The sequence below is a fragment of the Ruditapes philippinarum genome, unplaced genomic scaffold (assembly GCF_026571515.1).
Source record: "Ruditapes philippinarum isolate M1 unplaced genomic scaffold, ASM2657151v2 ctg2781_1_1_1_1, whole genome shotgun sequence".
Taxonomy (NCBI): domain Eukaryota; kingdom Metazoa; phylum Mollusca; class Bivalvia; order Venerida; family Veneridae; genus Ruditapes; species Ruditapes philippinarum.
The window spans coordinates 143,896-169,826 of record NW_026865625.1 but is presented as its reverse complement, the minus strand read 5'-3'; the positions used below and the strand labels follow the sequence as shown (position 1 = coordinate 169,826).

The 25,931-nt window shown below is 33.5% G+C and overlaps 1 protein-coding gene across 1 annotated transcript; it reads left to right on the top strand.

The window, feature by feature from the left end:
* The first annotated feature begins 298 nt into the window (after positions 1-298).
* LOC132729790 (solute carrier family 12 member 3-like) lies at positions 299-25,931 on the top strand. The gene is made up of 22 exons (XM_060715609.1): positions 299-1,003; positions 3,868-3,993; positions 4,667-4,838; positions 4,989-5,128; positions 7,050-7,163; positions 7,904-8,015; positions 8,506-8,633; positions 9,297-9,539; positions 9,870-9,977; positions 12,774-12,897; positions 13,477-13,734; positions 14,078-14,289; positions 14,530-14,664; positions 15,990-16,096; positions 16,738-16,817; positions 17,160-17,318; positions 17,636-17,770; positions 18,122-18,236; positions 18,558-18,644; positions 24,341-24,452; positions 24,950-25,017; positions 25,363-25,931. The coding sequence occupies exons 1-22, from the start codon at positions 299-301 to the stop codon at positions 25,496-25,498; spliced, it is 3,576 nt and encodes a 1,191-aa protein (XP_060571592.1). The 3' UTR covers positions 25,499-25,931.

The following is a 25,931-nucleotide window of genomic DNA, read 5'->3' as shown; positions in this document are numbered from 1 at the left end:
TATTAATGTACGAGTAAATGGGAAACAGTAATATTAATTATATTAATCAATTCGTATTTTTCTTTGTTGTTGTTGTTGTTGTTTTTTGTTGTTGTTTTTTTGCAAAATATCTTTCTTTTAAAATAAATCGTATGTTGACAACTTTACGCATGACCAACGATTGAATTCAAATTGTAGTATTTGTGGTCTGTGGTTATACGCCAATACGTTATTTTTGACAAACGGAGGCGTATCTATAATTCTTAATTAATTACGTTATGAAAAAGCATTCGCTAAAATATATAGGTTGAATTAAACTATGGATCATCAACACAGCACAGATGATATAAAAGGCATTAATGAAATAATTGTAAATACGGTATCTGAGACCAAAACAGACGACACATTCGCAATGGGAGATTTGGAAAAAGACAAGGAGGATAGCGTTTCTAGCTTACCATTTTCTCAATACAAGGATACTGTTAATAACCAAGACAGTCAAACTGATATGGAATCAAATGATACCAAATCTGATATAAAGAACAATCCTGGTTTGTTAAAATCCGAGCCAAAGGAAACTTTAAGTGAAGGAGATCATGTAGGGAGCAGGAGAGTATCCTTTTATAGTGATATAGGAATGCAAAGACAACCTTACAGTAGGCAAGGTTCACAAAACATTGAAGCTGCCGGATTTATTCAACAGGGACCATATTTACACCCACTTTATGCAGGAATTCCACTTGCTCCTAATTACAGAAGGATATCTCTGTTGCCATTTTCATGTAATGGCGAGTTACCAACCAGCAGAAAAACATCAGCGGATGCATTCTACTACCCACAAGCTCATTACTTGCCAAGACCGTCACAGCATGGAAGAGTGTCTGTGTTCTCAATTGGGAATTCCTCAGATACAGGTACCATAGGTTCCGACGGGGAAGAAAGGATTCCGCATTTAGACCACTACAGAGCGAGCGTGTTTGACAACCAAAGGCCAACCTTATATCAACTCCGTGAAGATGAAATTGTAAGTATACTTATATATCAGTTGTCTAGCAAATGAAACATTTACACAGTCATTAAGATATGGTCCTGATAATGTTGTTTTAGCAGATATTGAATGTTTTCTGTTTTATTGATAAGGAATAATGTGACAAAAGAAATTCAGAAAGTGTATAAAATCTTACCATATATTTGTTTTTAAAGTATTTTTTTGTAATTTTGGCATAACGTTTATCGTGTTTATTCATTAACAACAATGTTTCTGTTTGATATTAGGTATTATAACAAATGATCTATAAGCAAGTAAACATAAAATTAAAATGTTTTGTTGGAATGTGTTGAAACTGTACACGTTTACGACAAAATGGTAACTTTATCCCTTTTATAATAGCCATTATTAGTGAAGCAACAAATAGTCAATTGATGCACAATGTTTAAACATGTTTTAGTATAAAAATCAAGTCTACACAATGCCTTTAACCGTTGTAAACAAGTGGAATGTCGCCAGTTACCTCTGTCTCTTACAGAATGTCAGTATCGTACATCATTTCAACACTAATAAAGTAAAATTTTACACATTTTTACTGTCAATACAATTGATACTAGTTGTATAATAAATTCAATAGATAACTATTTGATAACTGTTAATTACCAATGTTAAGGTTATGTCTATCTATCTAAATATGAGTCAGCATGTGAAAGTCAGAATAAGTTTTACAGTTGCCATAATTCCTTTCAATTTTATGATTAACTTTGCATGAACGGTAAATAACGGACATGGTTAAAGGAAATTTCTGTTTATATCTATCGGAATTTACTTGTAACGTTCAAATTCATAAAAAGAGTGGGACAGTCTTTGTATGTGTTAGGCAGCTTTATATTTTATCCTTAACATTTTTCCATATCAACTGTTCACCTTTATAACAGCTAATCTTTTGAAATATATAGTCATTTCAGTTCAACTTGACTATGAAAAAAGAAAGTGGGCAGTTGTTTTTATTATATTTTAGTCAGTTTTTATTGTCATTATAAAAACTGACTAAAATATAATAAAACAACTGCCCACTTTCTATTAATTGAACTTTACCGGTAATTTCAGAAGGATATTATTAGCTATTTAGTATTTTTATGTGGGTGACGGGGTTAATGATTCAGGTGACTTTTATTATAAAATTGAAAACAAATATGACAAGCTTTTAATTACCTGAACAATCACCATTCACTTTTGGATGGACATAATGACAGAAATCAAATGAAACAAAATAACCATTGAATGCAACGGTTGATGCAAATATGTAACAATGACAACGGTATAAAAAAAATTGAGGAGAAAAAAAAAACAAAAACAAAAAAATCAAAAGAACAGTGTCATTACTCCTCACAGGTATCGTGATTCGGACTCAAGATCTACTACATTGTAAAAATGTTGAAACATCTAACTTTAGGATATATAATAAATTAACACTCATGTTTAATGTCACGAAGCCTCAAGCCTAACTTAAGTCATTTTTTATGTAAATATTAAAATAGGGCTTTCAGCATTGATCGTTACGTATCATATCTTTATTATTTATGTAAAAACAAAGATTGATAGGCAAATCAATTAGTATGCAACAAAGTGAACGACAGATTATTCTGAAAATCAAAATAAAGAGCATAATAAAGCAAAGTTTCATTGCGGCATTTTTCAAACATAAAGTGAGGCTCACTTCTTGAAATGGTCAGGGATAAAATGGGTAATGCAAATAATAGTAAGCCAATATATGAGCCGCGTCACGACAAAACCAACATAATGGGTTTGCGACCAGCATGGATCCAGACCAGCCTGCGCATGCGCGCAGTCTGATCAGGATCCATGCTGTTCGCTATCAGTTTCTCTACTTGTAATAGGGTTGGTAAGCGAACAGCGAACAGACTGCGCAGATGCGCAGGCTGGTCTGGATCAATGCTGGTCGCAAACCCATTATGTTGGTTTTGTCGTGACGCAGCTCAAACAATACCACACCGACTTCCACGGATAATCAATATCTGAGTGTTCTCCTTTAGGAAAGCCCGCCGATTCTGATGTGATATGTAAATATGCCAACTATGAGAGAACTTGTTTATATCGCAATAGAATAAAATACATTAGACCAAAAGATTGAAAATTTGCTTCAAGTTCTTTGAACTATGTCAGACATCGAAAACTTTAAGAGGATCATCTACATTTGTATATCAATTACTTTGAAATTATCATACAATTCTAAAAAAAATTGTAAGCTGCCCATTTTTGCCTCAACGCAGCTTCGGTGGTTCTTACTATAATATCATATATAGAATGACCAAGGCCCAATAATTTTTATAACAAAACAAATGCTGCCTATAGAGATTTTAAACATTAAAACATTAAAAAATAACTTTCATCGGCGGATTTCTTTTTTTTGTCCTTTAACTCTTGTTTGTAATATTGCGTGTCATCAGGTATTAAATGTCATTAGAAGCATCCATATCATAGGCTTATTTACCTAGGTCATGTGCCTATAATTAACTCACTGGCAACACCATTATATATTCGTTTTGTAACATTTCATACCATCCTGACATTCTTGCCTTAAGCTTAATGATGTTAAATTCATTCCATTACACTAAATACACTAAATAATTTACTTTCTCCTGAACGAAAGAAGAAAAAATAAATAAACAATAGATGGTTAATCTTTTTTATGTATTGTGATTGTTCTCTGTAAATGACTTGCCATGTCTGTATTGCCGTTTTTACAAATGTTAATTGTTATATACCTTATGTTTGTATCATGTATGATAAGCTGAGAGAAATAAAGAATTTGAATTTGAATTTGCACAAATCTGACATGAAACTAATGCGCATGTTACGCATATCTGTCTTTTTAGAGAGCGAAAGAGCCACCAAAAGAAATGTTTACCGACGAACTGTATGACGATACTGAAGCAGGTGAATTAAAGAATGCGTCTGTTACAGTCTCCGGTCATAAGTTTGGATGGATTATTGGCGTTCTGGTATGATGTTTAAGAAATGTGACATTTGGCATGAAAAATAAAGATTCTGTGACCTTCAAACTTAACTCTATAACCACTAGCATCTATAATGGTAGAACTATGCATCTAGTTAGTGAACTAACTAACACATTAAAGTATTTTAAAGATCGGACTGACACATTGTTAAACGCAATCAGGTTAAAAAAGAACTATGAGTGATGAATATGAGATGCATATTTTATTCGTTAAGTCCAATCATTCAGTATAGTGAAGCAAGAACTGTGGTAAGAAAATTGTCTCTCATTTCCTTTATTACGCATATGCCAGAAAAAGTAAATAAAGTAATTGAAGAACCATATTTTTATCTGATACTTATGACAAGACGATTGTCTTACCTTACTATAATACCTGTTTTACGCCTTAAATATAATGGTACCCATGTGTTTTGGACAAACAAAATAGTTGAACTTAGTGTATTATTAAACATAAAATGATATTTTGACGAGCTCTTATGACGAAAGAAAAATATGTTCATCGTTAACAATTTGATACTATAAAATGTATAATGTGTTTAATTACAAAAAACAAAAATCTGATTTTTGGGGTGATATTTATAAGTCATAAAGGCTTTCGTATTAACATGATATCATATTCTTATCAGTAAAATATTCCATTCTTTTGAATTGTTTCACAGGTTCGATGTCTTCTGAACATATTTGGTGTAATGTTGTTTTTGAGGTTGTCATGGGTGACAGGGCAGTCAGGTATTGGACTAGCAACTGTCATTATTGCCTTGGCCAGTACAGTAACCTCTATAACTACAATGTCAATGTCCGCAATCTGTACCAATGGAGAGGTAAAGGGAGGTAAGTCAAACAAACATTTGGTTATAAAATTGTTGAAGCAAGAACCATAGCTAGAACGGGCCCAAGTAACTCTTCGTGAAACAAAATAAAACTTAAAACGTGAATTTGAGTCTTATTTATATTTTTGGCTTATGTGTGCGTAAATTTCAGGTGGGGCGTACTATATGATATCAAGGAGCTTAGGACCAGAGTTCGGTGGTTCTATTGGTGTAGTATTTTCCATAGCAAACGCTGTTGGTGCTGCTATGTACATTGTAGGCTTTGCAGAAACTGTCAGGGACATTATGTGGGTAAGTTTTTATGTACTAACAGTAAAGGATTTGGTTTTTTTTCACTATGCAGATAAATTAATAAAGTTGCATACTTAACATTCTACGTGTGTATAGATTTGAATTGGGATATGTTTGAAACGTTCCACATTGTCTAGTGTCTAGTTATACTATGTCAGTGACCAATCTACTAGCAAAAAAAAGTTTTAAAGATATAAAAGCACAGAATTTGTGTGGTAAGGGTATGAAGTTGTGGAAACATGTTAGTGTTTTTGAAAGTAAGATGTATATTCCACATTCAATTGTTTAACAAAAAATAAATGAACTGAAACATAAAGATTTTGCTCAATCTTTGCTAAGCACCAACTGTTTCAGAGAATATTTTCGGCAGTGGTTTTATTTCAAATGATTTCAATGTGAATCTCATATTAAATAAATTTTATTGAAATTTAAGACAATGGTAACATTTTTACTTTTTTATGCATTAGTTATGTTTTACAGATGAGGAAGGTCCTCTATATCTAAGATTTTTGGACATGCAACTTATTTTCCAAATTTTCATAACCTCATTTATATTTACAAGTTTAGGCAAAGTAGTGCCTATGTAACCCATCGTTAAGAACAACTGGTTGACAACGCCTTTTCATGCTGCGAATGAAGTTTCTGACAGTCCTTGCGGGAATAGCGGTCAATTCTTGCACCATTTTGGCCCCAAGGTCCTGGATGGTTCTATGTTGCATTTGAAGAACATACCTGCAGCTCTTCCCACATATGTTAAAATGGATTTAGGTCGGGTGGTGGAGCTTGTCATTCTTCTTCCTCTCCGAAGTTAGCAGAGGCGACGCGCATTATATAGTCCAATAAAATGAATTCATCGACCACTGTCCCGGCATACATCCTAACCCGGGTGTCTAACATCTCATCAATGAACCGGAGATCAGTCAATGTATCCTATTGTGTCCCAGTTGATGCTCTCCCACACCATAACTGAACCATCTCTGTTACGGTCGTGCTCAACTATAGTATTGTTTTGAAACCTTTCAACAGGTCTTCTGTCTTCTCCAGATGCTCGTCAAGTATGTCTATAATCTTTGAAGAGACAATGTCTTTAGTTTTGTCTAGTCATCCCAATATGCTTATTCAGCCATTACAAACGAATCAATTGGATTCTTATGCAGGTTGTTAATAATCGGAGATTACTCTCGAGTAACGTTCTAGGCACTGTCTGAGTTAAAATATTACCCCAGAAGCATAATAAAGGTAACTACGAAGATGCATTGATGTTGAACCATCCTCGATGGACCTGGATAAACAATAAAAGAGTTGTTGCTGTCTGCCTTCGCGGTGCCTACTTACGGATGTACTATTCTAACGGGTACTTTGTCCAGTCTCTGTGATAATGGTGTGGTGAACACTTACCGCGACATATCTGCTTCTCAAAAATGCCGTTTTATCATAGTGCTTTCCATGTTCAAATGACCAATGTAAACAAAGTATAACCTTTGACCTCTGTATATAAGGATAATATGACTATCTGCTCACACTAAATACAGAAAAATGAACAATGCATGTTTTCCGTGACTATGTGGCGAGACATAACCTGCATTTTCACATGAGTCAAACTATGCAAAAAAGATAATTTAATTCTTTCAATACTTTTCATTATATTGTGAGACTCTTGGTGTTTAGCAAAAAAGTATGAATTAAAATTAAACATCTATTTGCCATCGTAATAGTTATACGTTTCGAAAAAAAACCGTTGGGTTAATTTTTGGTCACTTTTTGAAGCCAACTTAAGCATTTAATTTGGTTATACAAAATAAGCGTCAGATAAGGGAAAAACACACAAACATCTATCGCAAGGACTCAATGATATACCGTACTTATATTACATACACACGGATGTAATAATTTATATGTTATATTTTTCTTGTCATTGTAGGATCATGATGCGTATATCACAGGGGACAGTATTAATGAAGTTAGAATCATCGGACTAGCTACAAGTTGTTTGTGTCTGGCCATAGTACTAATTGGCATGGAATGGGAAGCGAAGGTATAAACACATGTAAAATTAGCATATTGCAATGTTCCGTTAACATTGGTACCTGTAGCAACGTTGATGAAATGTTCCGTGTGGTTTGGTGCCTTCTGGGTGCCCTACTTGGGTGTGTCGGGGGCTGCGTCCTGTAAACGTTGCCTTTGCCTTGTTGATCTTTATTCTTGTCTTTTATTGAGTTATAATAAAAACACAGAGGATATACCGGGCTATAATAGGACTTAAGTGACATTTCATTGGCATAAATTTAGTCTACGTGTATTTCGTTTACTTGTTTATCATTGTAAACGTTTTCATTTCATCATATGCTATACCATTGTTGTTTTAAGTGTCAAGGTTTCTTGGATATTAAGAAATACCAACACTTACTGCATAGATCTTACAGTGAGTTTCCAGCTTAACTGGTGGTGGAATCACTGCGAAGCACCATAAACTGACCGTAAGCCAGCTGAAAAGCTTTCTCATATGACAGAATACCAATCTTTGATAGGAAACGAGTCCACAGCGGTGAAGGACGCGTGATTTGAAGTCATCGACAAAGATCACTCGGCCTTTCAATCGGCTGATCTAGTCGATACCTGTCGCATTCTTTTTTTCACACTTAACTGAATAAAATGATGGACAGAACCTTGCTTAGGACAGCACCCATATCAAGTAAAATAATATAATCATGAGCTTAACTGAGAAAAGGCACAGACAATAGTAATGAAATCATATTTAATGCACTATTATTTCAGGCACAGCTTGTCTTACTGGCTATACTGAGTATTGCTTTAATCGATTTCTTTGTCGGCACTTTTATACCACCTGACGATGAAAAGAAATGGAAAGGTGTCGTAGGATATAATGGTAAAATTAATACACATTTCTTTTTCTTTTCTTTCTTTTGTCTGATAAAATTTCTGAGGATCTGAGATGTTAAATACACCTCTTATAAAACTACTTTTTGACATAAGTATCAAACCAATATATTTACCCGCACTATTTCTCTCTTTTTTCTGCCTTTAAACCGCACCTTTGGAATGTAAAAATACATGTATCATTTTATTTCCACCAAAAATGATTAAACATGGAAACATGTAAGGAGTTCATGGTGCAAAACACTGCAAAAGGAGAAGAGGATTGTACCACCCGCCCGTGCTAAACAGATAATGAGAGTTAAATAAATGATTTACCATGCATCGTTTTTTGTAAATTACCCATTGAATTATAAGCTCCATGAAAAAAAATCTTGAAGAAATATTTTGCACCATCGGTTAAACGGTAGCTTTAAAAATTAAAAAAATATAACCATACATCAAAATATTCATGTTTTTAAGTACTGGAGTTTTTCTTTCAGATGAAACCTTTTCAGTGAACTTTGGTCCACATTTCACGGAAGGCAACAGCTTCTTCTCCGTGTTTGCGATATTTTTCCCGGCGGCTACCGGCGTCCTAGCTGGTGCCAACATTTCTGGAGACCTCAAGGTATTGTTATATATATATTTATGAACAGCCAGAGGGAATAACAAACTTTTAAATTGTGTTTAAATGGCCATACCATACTATAAGGTATGGCCTCTATTTATTGTTTTAACCAACAATACTTAAACATGTGCAAAGAATAGTACATACATCAATATTATGCAAATTAATACAATATAGAAAATACACATGTAGGAATAATAATTAATCGAATTCTACTATAATAGTAAGAAATGTGAGGGTTTCGTAAGAAAAGCGCCATATATGCACTTAGGATACTTTTGAATAACTCCTGACCGAAACACTTCTAGTGTGATCATTCAACAACGGTTACCGACTTGTCTTAAACAATATACATTTTTTATATTAATTATTTATAGGGATCCAATTCGTAATGTCGAATTTCACTTTTCTTCTAAGCGCTTTAATTTGCATACTAATGTCCACTTAGCGGTATGCACATTTAATATTTTTAATGCTTTGTGTGATATCCCTAAAGGCTTTCATACCGTCAAACCTTATGAACATGCTTATTAAAAGGGCAATTCTATTTTGAGGGGGGGGGGGCAATAAGAGATCGATTAACTTTCCCTTGCTTATTACTCAGGCTTTCATATAGAAAAATAAATTAAAAGTGATTGTGTGTGTTTACACCTTTATTTGCAGAATCCATCAAGTGCGATTCCAAAAGGCACATTTCTCGCCATATTGCTGACGTCACTCGTGTATGTAGCAATAGTATGGTCCATTGGTGGATGTGCAGTTCTTACGGCGGTTGGCGAGATTCTAACACCGGGAATGTTAATGGATCCTGTAACCAACGCAACCATTACCCCGACTTTAGACTTAGTGCAAAATTGTGCGGCATTTAATCAATCCTGCAAGTCCGGACTTCTTTTAGATAATGGGGTAAGTCTTATATATAATGCAATAAGTATTTTTTTATCTGGAGAAAGGAACTGTTGTTTAATGACCATTGCCGTCGTGAGATTTATTCTCTTTTCTCTAGTTATAATAAATTGATTGAAAAATCGCTTTTTTCGATATCGCAGATAGTGAGTTCTTTTTAAAGAATACTTTGTGTACTCTATTAGAAATTTGTGTTTTATATAACGTTGGAAAAAAACAACGAAATAATGAGCACTTAATATCTAGGATCTGCACATACGGTTTTAACTTTGATGGCCGTAAGAAATCAAATTAAGGCATCAAGTGCCCAACACTTTTCTTTTATTTAAGATGGTCGTAATTGCGTCAGCATGGAAACCACTTATTTTGGCGGGAATATTCTCAGCAACATTATCTTCTGCTTTGGCAAGTATGGTCGGAGCTCCAAAAGTGTTCCAGGTAAGAAGAACCATTAAAATTAAGTTCTTATCAGTATTAGACTATTAGGTCGTCAAATTTATTTGTTAGGATTGAGGATTCGTCCTTTAAACAATTTATCATAAATGACAAACTTTTCTCTGACTGTTATACTAAATTGATTTACGACAGTAAACCGTGTGGGGATTTTCATGTAGTCTATACAATGTCTTAATAGGGATGTTTAAATATGAATGCAACTAGGCCAATATCTCGCTTTTAACTACGTTTTGCACGAACTATGTACATGTATCGCATTGATGGTTGTATAAGCTCTTAAATGATAAAAACATGTGTAAATCAATTCAGTCTAGCTTTGACAATAGCTCGATTAACGCTATCTACTCGTGTATACTAAAGCTAAAATGGTTGGGAAACCAAATACGGTCCTATACCAAGAACCGCTGTATTCTTGGTATGCATTTAATGAAATATATCGTGTTTATGGGAACAATGAACGTACTTTTTCATCTGTCACACTGTGGTGTAAGAAATTTAAAAGAGACGTGGACTCAGTAAAAGATGCACCTCCTGTATGCCGTCCGAAATCTGCAACTTCGCCAAGAATGGTTAAAAAAAGTTAAGGATTGATTGCTAATGAAGCAAGCTTTACAACTAGGTATATAGCTAAATGCGTTGTTATTTCTGTAGGAGCCGCCTTATACAATTCTCAGACTTGATTTAAAAATTAGAGGGATAAGTGCCAGATAGATAGCACATCTCCTTACAAAAGAGCATTAAACTTGCTCGGGTAAGAATCTTCAAAAACATTTTGAAACAGTTCCCTTAATACAACACTCGATTTTTCGCAAATATGATCACTGGCGATGAGACGTGGGTTAACTTTTATGAGCCCAAGCGAAGATGCATAACAAAATATGGGCAACCAAATGAAGTCAAAGACCTTGAATAGCAAAACGCATCATGAGTGTCAAAAAGGTCCTACTATTCAAATTGCCGTACCAAAGGGTAAATCTGTAAATGCCAAGTTTTACAAAGGCAAGACCATTCATAAATTAAAGAAATATTTCAAAAACCGTCGACCAGCAACTGGTATCCGTGGTGTCAGGTTGTTGCATGACAATATTTCGTCAAACAAAGTGGCAATTGTAAACACGAAAAATGTTGTCGAGCTTCCTCACCCTTCTTGTTCGCCAGAACTTGCCCCATGTGACTTTTTTCTGTTCCCGAGGCTCAAAAAAACACATTGCTGGAAGAAAATATCAAACGCATGACCCAGTTGCATTCATATTTGAACACCCCTCGTAACTGTTGTGTGATATCATGAAGTGGCTATATCAGTTTCAGTCATGATTTATTCTTGAGAAGCATACAACCAAGCATGGATGTTGATTTTACACCACTGTAACTTGAATATTTACTGACCTTTTCTCCACATTTACTAACATCGTGACCATTTTGGATTGAGATTGCTCTTCATTGATCATTTGATAGCGCATATTTAGTTATTCCAATGTTATTTTCCATTTATCTTTATTTAGGAAATAGATATCAATTCTGAGTGCATTGTTGTAGAATAATGCACGGTTTGAGTTCAAATGCGTAATATAATCACGAAGGCCGATAGGCCTGAGTGATTAATTACAAAGCATTTGAACGAAAAACGTGCATTATTATACATCAATGCATGAAGAATAGATATCTATTTCCATTCTAACACGTCAAGAAAAAATATAATTATTATAATAAAGTTGGACTTTATGTTTAGTGGATAAATTTGTTTTCGCCTCAGAGTTTCCAATAGAAACGTTCTTTAAAGGCTGTTCCAGTGGACTGAAAAAAACTGTCGTTAAATCTACCGTGTGTAGAAACATTTTGAGAATAACGAATTTTGAAAACGTTGATAAATCTTTGTTTGTTTATTTTATTTTACTCTATAATTTTTCAAGCGAAACACAAATTATTAAAAGTGAAATAAGTGTAAAACTTAAATCGTTTGCGACATTAAAATTGATTTGATTGTTATGCACGTGCTGTTTGGCGCTACATTGTGACGTCACGTAAACAACACTTTAAACGTCTGTACAGCGTTAACGACTTAATTAAAGATATTGGTGTTCGGATTAATTTTCTTAGTTCGACCATTTTCTTTCATTCTAGATAGTTTTCACAGCAAAATTCGACAAAAATTTGTTTTTATTTATCATATTTTTCAAACAAAATGGCGCCCTCAATGTGAAAATACACAGGGAGATAATAAGAACGGCGAGTGCATTGTTGTAGAAAAATGCACGCTTCAGGCCTTCTTTGTTTATATAGAAAAATTTGCGATAGTGTTAGAATGGAAGATATTCTCCCTATACAACATATGATACGGATATACAAGGTGATGAATCGTTTTCGAGAAAAAGAACTATAGGTTTTCAAAATATTCAAAAGAGGGCGATAGTATACCCTCAACTTCAATGTTTTCATAAATCAAAATACATTTAAATCATCCAACGGAATTGAGCCTGGTCAGATTGCTCGGAACTGCAGGCTGGCTTAGTTTCATACTGACGTTATGCATATGCCTGGAAATTGGCTAAGTAAATTTAGTAACAATCTAGGTTATGAGGTATTTATACAAGGGCAAATCATCGTTTTTAATTGGTTGCAATTTTGATAAGAAATCTCTTTTTAGAACACAGTAGAAGAACACCGTGCAAATATTTTAATCACATGGCTACATTGAATTAAACAATCTATATTTGTCTAAATATGAAACTGAAATTAAATATTGTCAACAAATACGTATCATTTTTATATAAATTTCAGGCTTTGTCAAAAGACAAACTTTTCCCATTTATTCACATTTTTGCAAAGGGATATGGTCCAAGTGAGGAACCAAAGCGAGCATATATTTTATGCTTTGCTATTTGCTCAGCAATGGTTTGTGTGGGTAAGGGTGTTTTTTTCTTATAATTTGTTAATACATTACACAGTATCTGATAATTAATTACATTTTATGATGTTCTTAAAAGACATATTATCATCGTGTCTATGTTTTATCGTAGGACAAGGAATTATGTTTATATAATAAGAGTGAGAATTGTATTAAAATAACGAATTTGGATGACGATTGTTAGATCGCTTAGCTTAACCATAGTTTTAACGATAATTTCTAAATCGTGCAGTTTACTTTGTCTTACTCTGTCTTTACTACCAGAGTTTTCATATACTTAACATTACCTAACATTGATATTAACTACAAGGAATTCATATGAGTTTCTACCCCGTAAAATTTCAAGATGCTCCCTCTATTAACTCGAAATCGTCATTTACGGTCAATTCCCGTATGTTTACTAGTATTTGATATAATATCATAATTTATAAAGCACATGGAACCCGGAGGTGAATGACCATTTTACACGATCTTTTGCCAAATGTTATATCTTGAAAAGGCATTGACTTCACATACATAGCAGGAAAACACCTTTTTTGCATGCTAACAAAAAGTTTTTGTTTATTTGATTTACAGGCTCTCTCGACATTATTGCACCGATTATTTCCAACTTCTTCTTGACGGCATATGCGATGATCAACTTTTCATGCTTCGATGCTTCAATGGCCAATTCTCCAGGATTTAGACCCGGCTTCAAGTATTACAGCAAATGGTTAAGTCTTATTGGATCCCTGTTATGCATTGCCGTAATGTTCCTGATCAATTGGTGGGCGGCGCTGGTCACGTTTTTGATTGTCGCTGGCTTATACTTTTACGTATTTCGGACAAAGCCAGGTTAGGCTGTTATTTTTTTGTAAACCAAACGCTCAGACTTCTTAAAAATAAATTTGTCCATACCAAATGTATTCCTTGTTTCGGTTGTTGCACTAAAAAGTGTTCTTCTTTCAGCTATAACACATCCTGTTTTGTTGAGTGAATTTGTTGCTCGTGTTTGATATTACAGCCTCTATATTAAAGCGGCTGTACTAATGTGCAGGCTAGCTTGATCTTTTCTGGAGGCAAATGCTTATTACTTAAGTTCCATTATAAATAAAGCTTTTTAACATCAGACTTTATGTGTATAATCTAAATATGTACAACATTAGAATCATTCCAAATGATTGCTGCATTTTTGCAGAGGTAAACTGGGGATCATCCACGCAGGCAAACGCATACAAAGATGCCCTTAGATCATCGTTAAAATTGATCAACGTTGATGACCACGTGAAGAATTATCGTCCTCAGTTACTCGTGCTGTCGGGGTATCCAAGAAACCGGGCAAATCTCGTGGACTTTGCGTCAACGATCACTAAGAAACAAAGTCTTCTGGTTTGTGGTCACGTGTTCCAGGTAAGTCTTTTTCATTTCATGTTTAAATGTTGAATTCTGCTTAAGCCGGTGCTAGGGGGCGTGGACGGTAACTTGCACTTTCCAGTACCGTCCATGAACAGGCTCGATCAAACCGAGCCTGCAACATTTTCAATTTTGCCGTGTTGGGCTTTCTTTAGGGATTCTTTATTTATCTATTGCATTGCATATAACTAAGGTGATTTGGAAAACAATGTCCTATACATGTATTTATATCATCAGGGTGACTTTGAACAACACATGACAAGAGTTCGGTCCATGTCCGCGTACAGGTGGTTTGAAAACAAAAAGATCAAGGCATTTTACAACTGTGTGTGTGCACCAACATTTAGAATAGGAGTGCAAGTTCTTCTGCAGGTAAAATTCATTTCAGTATACACTATCCAATTTATGACATATTTCATACCTGTCAATAATCTTCCCATATATTTTGAAGTAAAGACATTTAAGCATAAATGATTTATTTTAGTACACTGATTTGCTTTTATTTTAATGTTAACATTATACTCATTTCAGTATTCATTATCATATTTACTGACATGAAGCCTTAAATGTGAATGTATATAATAAGAATGATTGTCACACTTATATTGTACATTTGTATACTAAAACCAATATAAATAAGCTACAAACTATAGTATAAATAACATAGTATATTCATTTAGGTAAACATATTTTTGTTTCAAAATATCATAATATTTTCAATATAATTTGCCTAATGTAAGACAGTAATCATTTTAATGAATTTAATAAAGTTTGATATGCGTAGATATTATGTTTTTCAGCTTTTCCGACAGTAATACGTGGTTCATATAATATGTTCTGTCACTGGGTTAAAGTTTTGTAGCTGTTACGTTTTATAAAAATGTTTTCAAAGAAACCCTTCAATACCGAAATGCATTCTTGTAATATCTCTATCCAGTTTCAAAAAGCTGAAAAATAATCTTCTTTTTGAATATGTCGCGGACACTGATTAAATGCTCTGCCAAGAGAACTGGACGTATATCTTTATCAGAAAGCATTTTCTTTTGCCTGGGAAACCGATAGATGTCGCAAGAACTTAAGTTATCAGTATAAGACGAATGATTTACAACTATAACATTTTCAGACATCAAGAAAGATTTAACAATCTCCATTTTGCGCGAGGAGGAATTGTAATGCATAAGATGGATCATGAAGCTTTCATTCATTTTAATACAGAATTCATGTAGAACTAACCAGTGACTGTGTGACCAGGTGGGAAAGGCCTTAGAATGTCTTGTCCACTGGAATTTAAAAAAGCGCATCCAACATTTTGTACTGATGGTCATTGTGGCACTACACGACTGTTTTTGATCTTTTCGCAACCATTGTGTGTTATCGGCCCTTCTTTGAGGTTCAAACATATGCACCATATTTCCATTGTAATGAAAGATTTTATTTTTTCAATGTCGAGAAAAACGCAGCTTCAATATCCAACATTAACCTTTTATAAGAATCAAATGACAAAAAATATTTGAAATCAAAGTAAACATAACTGGACACATGGCTAGGTTAAATTATAAAAATACAACTTTCTGTTTGACGACTAACAGAAACGTTTTTTCCCTTTGTGCTAATTACTGTCGAACGTGTCATCTTTAAATGGTATATAACTGACCATTACGATGACTTTAATTACTGATTACTGTTTACACGATCAGGCTGTTGGTGTGGGGAAATTACGGCCGAATACGTTACTACTTGGTTACAAGAACGACTGGCAAAAGACAGATCCTCTAGAAGTTCTTGACTACTTTAACGTCATACAGTAAGGCGATTTGTTCAAATTAAAATATGCAATTTTATTTGACAATGCAAAGGTATTTTCATGATTTTTACATGTATATCATATTTATTGTATCAGTAAATTTCGTATATATTATATAGTTATCGGTGTGGGCAGTATTATTCCAACTCTTAAGTTGATATATATTTCCTTCCCCATAAGACAATGGCTTTATTTGAAAATTAAGTAAGCACAATTTACAAACTGGTTATTAGAAAGAACTGAATAATATATAACATATGCATAAACATGATATGCACCGATATCATGTAGCATTCTATGAAGAAATTTTCCGTACTAATTGGAATACTGGAATTGGTAAATACTGCTGTTTAAGTGTTAATCACTTTGATATTGTATATGGGATGTGAAAGGGGCGACTAGCTTGGCATATTTGGGCACATGCCTCATGTTATCTATCTAATTTTATTTGTTCACTTAATACATGAAACTTTTCCTACGTTTAATCAAATCAGCATGAATCTAGAAACTTTATAATTTTAAATCATAGCAAATATGATTTAACTTATTTATCCTCATTTGATATCATCTTTTTATTTCAGGGATGCATTTGATTTTAAGTAAAGCGTAGGAATTTTACGTTGTGGTGACGGATTTGACAGAAATAAAGTTCCAGATAATATTCTAGATCTAGACAGTCCTGAATTATTTGATTCTGATGAAGAACCGGAAGACGATGATGGTATAACCTTGATGACCTCTTGTTGTTGTTGTTGTTGTTGTTTTAAACGATCGATATTTTCTGGGGTTTTTTTATTATTTTTCATTTTTCTTAATTTTCTTTTAAAATATCCTAAAATTTATTTTCAAATGATTTTATTAATTAAAATTGTATTCTTTTGCAATAAGAGAGATTTTAAAAAGCTGAGTTTAACACAAAATGTTGTTTGTTTGACCTTACTTGTAACATTATAAGATTTTGAGAGATGATTGGAGTGGTATGCTTTTAAATGCATCCTGATTTATTGAAATACATGGACATGAATATCAAATAAACAAGAGTTGTAATTTTGTATGTTTATAGACGAAACTGTTGAGGAACCGGAAAAAGACGTTCGTAAAGAATCAAACAGTATACCAAGCTCTGTTGTTGAGAGAAAAGATAGGAACAACAAAACCAACAACATCCGTTTGATAAGGTTACAAACGCTAGAGGAAGGAGTGGAAAATGCCGCATTTGAGGGTATGTTACTGTAGTTAACTTTTCTTGCATGGTAGAAGATAAATGAAAGGCATACTAAATAGAATCTAGTGTTTTTAATTAGAAAAACATGACGGCTATGACAAGGAACGGTTTTACATGTTATCTTTAATATAATTTTAGCACTGTTTTATTCTATTTTATTATATGGAATCTAATAGACTTTGATGAATATTGATCTTAAATGGTATTAATTTTTAGTAAGTTATTTTTACTTTTACATTAAATTTAGTACTCTTTTAAAGCGAAATTTTATTTTTAGTTGTTCATTATGTTTTAACTTTTGTTTATTTATTTAGATCCACATGTATCTGAATCAAAACCTACAATCACCCCTTCCTTACTCTCACAAGATGTACCCGAAAAACCGCCGACAAATTTCAGAGATAAACAATACGGAACCATAGATGTCTGGTGGCTTTACGACGACGGAGGTATGTTATATACCCTAGCTCGGTAATATTCGGCTGCTTTCGTCACTATCCGTGTCTTACAAGTCTAATGATCAGGAGAAGGAACAATTTAATTACGGTTCCAAATGATACAACGAGGCTGACAGAATAAGCACGAAGTATTGGCAGACTATAGTTTTCAGTAATATAAATATAACAGTAGAATTTTCATATAAAGATTAAAAAATGAGATACATGTCAACATGTCGACTAAGTTAATGGTGTTTTTTTATCTAAATTATTTACATAAATGTCTGTTTGAAGTTAACAAAAGAGCTGAAAAATAAAAATCATATTTTTTTCATGATCTATACCTGTCTTTTCATCTTACAGGTCTCGCACTTTTATTGCCGTACATTTTACACAAAAGTAAACAGTGGAAACATTCAAAATTACGCGTCTTTTGTCAAGGAACGAAGAAAGGGGACATCACTGAAGATCGAGCCAAGTTTGTATTTTATGTAGAGTTGTTTATCTTTATTTAAGTAACAAAACAATCAAATAAATCACGTTAAAACGCTATCAATATTAAGAGATTTAATGACAAATGTTTTGTATGGTTCTATCATCACAAAAAATAATCAACCTGATTACCGATTTCTGCATATCTTGATAAAATATAGGTAACTTACGTGGATAGAAAGAGCATCGGGACTGATTTACTAAGGCGTGCCTCTTTAGTCAATTGTCGGTCTATTGTCTTTTGTTTGTAATCTATAATAACTAAGGCCTTTTTATTTACTAAACTCATATCTTTTTTCTTTTATAGAATGGCCTCATTGTTAGCTAAATTTCGTATTGAATATTCGGAGCTGACGGTCGTGACGGAATTAAACAAGAAGCCTCAACTATCAACGTAAGTGTTTGTATTTGTCCAACAATATTGACCTAGCACCTCATTAACTTTCGTAAAGTTCACTTGAATAAACACTTACCAGTATATATCGAATATATCGATATATTTGCTAATTTCACTCGTCAGTGAGGTGTGGTGTATTGGTATAGATGTCGGACTTACGATCTGAAGGTTTCTGGTTCGATTCCTTACCAACACCAGGTTATGATTTTTTTTAATTTACTTGCAAGAATTAATTTGAAATAGTTTTACTACAACTTGTTTTAGAATACATTTTAAGTGATGTTTTTTTTTTATTCACGGTAATATATTTTTATTTTATTACAGTATCTTTCGACGTTTTTCTTTTTGACATTAAGCAATCGTATTTACTTAGCGCATACACGCTATAGAGGCAGTTATTAAAGATACAACACAGATAGAACACACAACAAAAACGATAGGCAATAGTTTTAAGAAAATGGTGATTTTAAAATTAAAATAGAAAATAGTTCGCTGAATTGGATTCGAACCTACCAGTAAACGTCCACATTTCTCAAGTAAATACCTATGAGGGATTTTCGTAACAATTTGATATCGATTTACAAGTAGATCTTGTAACATTTCTGTTGAAAATGTGTCAGAGTTAAATCGTATACATATACATGCACAATGCGTTAACTGGAGTGCAGGTATTAGTTACCCGTACTCCAGAGCATGTCCATTGATTGGCTTATTTTTGCTGGGGTTTACTTATTGTGACGGAAGAGAAAGGGAAAGCGACAGAAATATTATATTCAGATGCTGTTCATTGGTTATTTTTTCCCGGGGTTTCATATTGTGACATGACTATGATACAAAAGAGAAAGAACATCAAAACACTCGGCAATCTGATTAATACTCGGGGGCTACGCCCCCTCGTACAAATCAGATAGCCTCGTGTTTCGATACTCTTTCTATTACGTAACGTTTACGGAAAATACCGACTACAGGGTCAAATGCAAGAGTGCCAGGTCAATGTTGTTGGACAATATTAATAAAGTTTCCTTTTAAAAAGAAAGGCTTGCACAGTTGTGCCTTCATCCCAACCCTTTAAAATTGTTTTTTTTTTTTGGTTTCAATTTATTATCACAATTTTTTTTGAATAACGGTATTTGTATATCATAAAGGGTTTATTTAGTTGTTGTTTTTTTTTTGTAAAGACGAATATTTTTTGTCAAAACGATTTGAAATCTATTCTCTATTGTATAAAACTATTAAAGAAAATAATCAATCGTAAAAATACTAACGTGGAGATCAATCTATCATACTGAAGGGAAACAAGTGTGCACATTTCATTTCCACTTTTTCGCAGAGAAATCATTTGTTTTGGCAGTATTTAGCAGCTTTATAGACAAGTAAATGCACTTAAATACTTCGTTACGTGGCACCAATTAATAAGCATGTATCAACTATGTTACACGATCACAGATACGATGCGCTATCTGTAGATCAGCACGTATTAAGGGTTACTTAATGATTTGCATGGGCTATTTTTAGATTACCTCACCAAGATCAGTAGATTTAAATATAACTCGATCATGCACTAATATTCTCTGTGATTTGGAGACGGAATACTACTACAGACAACATTCTCTATTGTATAAAACTAATACAGACAAAAACAATTATAAAAGAAACTAACTCTTGCGTCTTGAAAAAGAATTGAAACGGAACAATTTCGTTTATAATTTATTACGGTTTAAACCAATAAATCAACTAAAAATAGAAATCCTATTTAAATAAACAAACTTGGATTACCGAAGTTACTAAAATAGCTTAGATTTCCGTAATATTACTTCGTCTGATTTCGCAGTATTACGGAATCGCCCGAATTGTCACGATTGCAATCGGAACTACATCGGCTATTATCATTTATCCGAAGAGTGACGGAAAAGGCCGAAAAGTTGCGATTGGCACGATTGCAGCTGGTTTCACATTCAATCATGCACTTACAAATGTAAGCAGAAAACCACCTAACCGGAACAAGTTTTCCAAAACAGATGGCTTGCAGCTGTGGCTGCAAGCCAAAAATACAGCTAGTCCTACGGCTTATAAATCCAACACAAACCCGATTTAAAGTCATTTTACCGAATTATTACCTTCACACATGTACCTCAAAAGATCGTGGAATTATTGTGATATTTAACGATGGGTCGAGATTTCTATTTGGGTGTTGAGCTTGATGCAGGTGTTGTTTTGAATAAAAGCAGTTATATATTACAAATGTTTGCTAAGAATCATGTCAGTCAAAAAGGTGATTGAAATCGGCACCAGTGAAAGATAAATGAAGATATAATCGTACTTACAGTATACTTTTTTTCAGAATCATTTTTCAGTTCAGTTAGTCTGTCACTAAAGCCCCGATTATTGAGATACATATCGCGAAATACATTTTCTTCCATGTCCATTCCACTGTTATAATCACTTCCCGAAAAGGCAGCGGGGATGAGGTAATGGCATCCATCCATCCATCCATTCATTTATCCATCCATCCATCCGTATGCCCTACAGTTCCACATTTTTGTTAGGACCGTTATTCAAAAAGTACTTGAGAAAACAACTTCATTGGTAAGAAGCATGACAATGTATTGGAAAGATTATTCTCCTTTTCATATTTTTATGCCACCGCAGCATCTGTATGCCACCGCAGCATCTGTGTGCGTGTGTGTGTGTGTGTGTGTGTGTGTGCGTGTGCGTGTGCGTGCGTGCGTGCGTGCGTGCGTTGGTGCGTGTGTGTGTGTGTGTGTGTGTGTGTGTGTTATATAGATTATATAGTGAACTTAAAAAATCTTCTTGTGAAAAACCACTAGTTCAATTTCAACCAAACTTGGCAGGATTGATCCTTGGGTGAAGGGCTTCCAAAGTTGTTCAAAGAATTTCATTCCATGCAGAAATCTGGTTACCATGGCAACCAAAATGAATTATAAGAATAAATTAAAAAAATCTTCTTGTAAAGACCCAAAAGGCCTAGAGCTTAAATATTTTGCATAAGGCATTGTCTGGTAGACCTCTACCAAGATTGTTCAAATTATAGCCCTGGGGTCAAAATCGGCCCCGCCCCGGGGGTCATTGATTTTCACTATATGTACATATAGTAAAAACTTAAAATACTTTCTTGTTAAGACCCAAAAGGCCTAGAGCTTAGATATTTTGCATAAGGCATTGTCTGGTAGATCCTTACCAAGATTGTTCAAATTATAGCCCTAGGGTCAAAATTGGCCCGCCCCGGGGTCATTGGTTTTCCTTATGTATATATAGTAAAAACTTATAGTAAAAACTTTAAAAAAATTTCTTCTAGTAATTGACGAATGCTAGAGGTTAGATATTTTGCATGAAACATTTTGAAGTGAAATTATAGCAAAATTGTTCAAATTATAGCCCTGGGGTCAAAATTGCCCCCGCCCCTGGGGTCATTGATTTTCAATATATACATATAGTAAAAAATCAAAAAATCTTATTGTCTGAAGGTACAACGCTTAGAGCTTTAATATTTGTTAAATGATATCATCTATAAGTACTCTACCAAAGTTGTTCAAATTTTGCCTCTTGTGTCAAAATTAGCCCTGCCCCAGGGCCATAGGTTTTCCTTATGTGTATATATAGTAAAAACTTAAAAAATCATCTTCTCTAAATTTACAAAGGCTAGAGTTAAGATATTTTGCATGAAACATTATGTAGTGAACCTCTAGCAAGATTGTACAAATTATAGCCCTGGGGTCAAAATTGGCCCTACCTCCCAGAGGTAATTGATTTTCACTATGTACATATAGTAAAAATGTGAAATACCTTCTTGTCTGAAGGTACAATGCTTAGAGCTTTGATATTTGGTATATAATATTATCTATGGGTCCTCTACTAAAGTTGTTTTAATTATGCCCCTAGTGTTAAAATTAACACTATCCCCAGAGGCGATAGTTTTCCTTATATATATATAAAGTAAAAACTTGAAAAATCTTCTTCTCTGAATTGACAAAGGCTAGAGGTTAAATATATGGCATGAGACTTTGCGAAGTGAACCTTTACCAAGATTGTTCGAATTATAGCCCTGGGGTCAAAATTAATTCCGCCCCGGGGGTCATTGATTTTCTTTATGTGCATATAGTAAATATATAAATATATATACATATAGTAAATAAAAAATATTTTTGTCTGAAGGAACAAGGCATAGAGCTTTGATGTTTGCTATATAATATTATCTATAGGTCCTACACCAAAGTTGTTCAAATTTTTCCCCTGGTGTCAAAATTGGCCCTGCCCGGAGGCAGTGATTCTCATTATGTACACATAGTAAAAACAGAAAATAAAACAAATGTTTTCTGAATTGGAGAAAGCTACAGCTTAGATATGTGACTTGAAATGTTGTTATCAAGATTGTTTTAAATTAAACCTTTGAGTCTAAAATTTTGCCTTGCCCAAGGGGACAGTGACCTACTTTCTTGTCCTTTGATGTACAGCAATGAAATTTTGACCATGTGCACAGTTTTAGTTGTAAAATTACCTTGATATCAGGTGACCTAGATTTTGATGATGTGACCTACTTTCTTATCCTTTGATGTACAGCTATGAAATTTGAACCACGTGCACAGATTAAGATGTAAAGTGAACTTTGAACAGGCTCAATCAAACCGAGCCTGCAACATTTTCAATTTTGTCTTGTTGGGGTTTCTTTAGGGATTCTTTATCTCACTCTATTTTATTTCAGCTGACCTAGATTTTGATAAAGTGTCTTAATGTGTTGTCCTTTGATGTAGTCATGAAATTTAGGCTGTCTGAAATATGACCTTCACCACCAAAGTCACTAGACTTGAGTGCATTGATATATTCCTACTCTGATCTTATATTGAGTGAACAACAGATTTAACCACTAATCTGATAATAAGAATTATATAGGTCAGGGATCTATGACTTATGACAATCTTCAAAATTGTATAGAAACAAAAAATTCTGTTCCTACACTAAGTATTTAGTGTTGTATTAATGCGGTGGCATAGCATTTTTCTCAAATGCAATCTTGTTTTGTTATTGCACTTAATTGTTTTATTTATGCTTTATTTTTGTCCAGAACATAACAGTTTTTAGAATAACAAGTTCAGACTTTAGAGGTCAATATATAGCATAAAGGAGCAATGCATTGCAAAAGTACAATGGATCTTACTTCATTCTTTTAAGTTATTGCCCTTTGTTTCATTTCATACACAATTTTTGTCCGGACCATAACTCATAACGCTTATGAGATATTTATTCAATACTTCATTAGATGATAGATCACAATAAGAAATAATGTAGTTGAGCAGAACTCTCCACATAATATTTTTGGAGTTTTTGTCTGTTGTTATTTTTACAAGCTTAGTTTGCATTTTCTAGCAAGTCATAACTCAAAATTTTTAGGAAAAATCGGCTTAAAACTTCACATACATACAAACTTTGGACTTTCGGGTTATTGACCTTTGATTTGTTTATAAATGTAAGTGCGTGGAAATGGACTATTTCTGATAAATGGGTTATTTCTATAACTTTTCTCTTGTTGGCCGTTTGTTACTGATTCTTGTTAGAACAAATATCTTTTTAAAAAAAGTGAACAATTATTACTTTTTATTAGATATCTTCAGTAATTGAATGATTGTATGGAAACCAACTAGGACATTTTTGTTCAGTTTTTTTCACTATTATTACAGTTACAGAGAGTTTGAGAGTCTCGTGCAACAATGGCGTGTAAAACCTGGTGAATTTCAGGAAGAATTCCCGTTGAGAATTGCAGATACAGACCTTATTGAACATAAACAAAAGGTAATAGAGGGCGCACTGATCACCTTAACACTTCTTCTCAAGTTTTCCTCATAGACGCTGATAACTCGCCACCCTTCGAATCTAGAATTAAAATTACCATTAATTTAGGCAGACGCAACAAAACCATGATACCGGGTTGCTTCAAAAATATTTTTTTGATTTTAAGTTTTTTTCTGTTTGACAATCATTTTTTCCCATAAATTTTGGCCGTTTTCTTATCCGGTCTGTGTTAATGTAAATCAGATTGTGTTCATGTTAATCATGTTTCTTTATACAATATAAATCAGTTTTCCTCTGAGAATTTTGATCATATAAATCAGTTTTCCTCTTAGAGTTTTGTTCAGGTAAAACAATTTATTCTTAGAATTTTGTTAATGTGGACATCCTTACTCTAATTAATACCTTCCGTGTCATTTATTATTATGAATATTTCATTTGAATTCTCAAATTATGTTTCTGTTAATTTAAATGTCAAAACATTTTCTTCGTGTTTACAGACATACCGACATCTTCGTATCCGTGAGAAACTTCTAGAGCATTCCAGAGACGCTTCTCTTGTTGTCATGTAAGTAAAAGATCATCTTAAAGTTAGAACATATTCTTTATGAATTACAGGTTCTGCGTAAAGTAAATGTAAAATAAAAACAATTTACATGGAATTATGTTCTGGTAAATGCGCATACACGTTATATAAGTTTGAGTGAAATAAAAAACTTCATTTTTAAATGTGTTATACATGTACATTAAAAGTTTTGCTCAGTATATTGCTCTTTTTAAAAATATATATATATATATATAAATATATAAAGCATGTATTTTCATTTTGATAACTTGGTTTTTGGTATAACAGATCTTCCATTTATACCAATTCATATTATTATTATAATATAATTTTGTATATTTTCATAAGGACACTACCAGTTCCTCGGAAGACTTCTTGCCCGGCTGGTTTATACATGGGTTGGTTGGAAATACTAACAAAAGGACTGCCACCTACCCTTCTACTGAGAGGAAATCAGGAAAGCGTCCTAACTTATTATTCCTAGTTCTTAAACGGACCATATTTTCGGCCAGTATGAATGTTTTGTCAGATTATAGACCTTAACATGTGTTCTTTTAATGCAGTTTTTTCGTGTTATCATAGTGTACTTAAATCAGAGAAAGAAAACTGAAGAAGCCTGTGAAGTGTTTATAATCGACAACTATTTCTTGCTAGTTCTAAAACGAACTTTTCATTTCATTCTACAAATTTCATGGTATCATAGTTTTGTTGACAATAAGCATTCTCAAGAAATATTTTCAACCAGTTTGAGTTTAAGCAAATGTTCGTAAGCAAAATGGCATTGTAATTCCGTGGTTTAAGTATGTATATATTTAAATTTATTTTATTTGTCATTTATTAGAAAAAATGAAACTGTAAATATTTAGACACGTCTCTGTGTCGTTCGAGTTCGCCTGTACTTCGTTGTTTTTCACAAA

Coding starts and splice junctions, on each gene's coding strand:
- LOC132729790 (XM_060715609.1), top strand. CDS start 299: ATGGATCATCAACACAGCACAGATGATATAAAAGGCATTAATGAAATA. Junction 9,978..12,773: donor GAGCTCCAAAAGTGTTCCAG/GTAAGAAGAACC, acceptor TATAAATTTCAG/GCTTTGTCAAAAGACAAACT. Junction 25,018..25,362: donor GACGCTTCTCTTGTTGTCAT/GTAAGTAAAAGA, acceptor TATTTTCATAAG/GACACTACCAGTTCCTCGGA.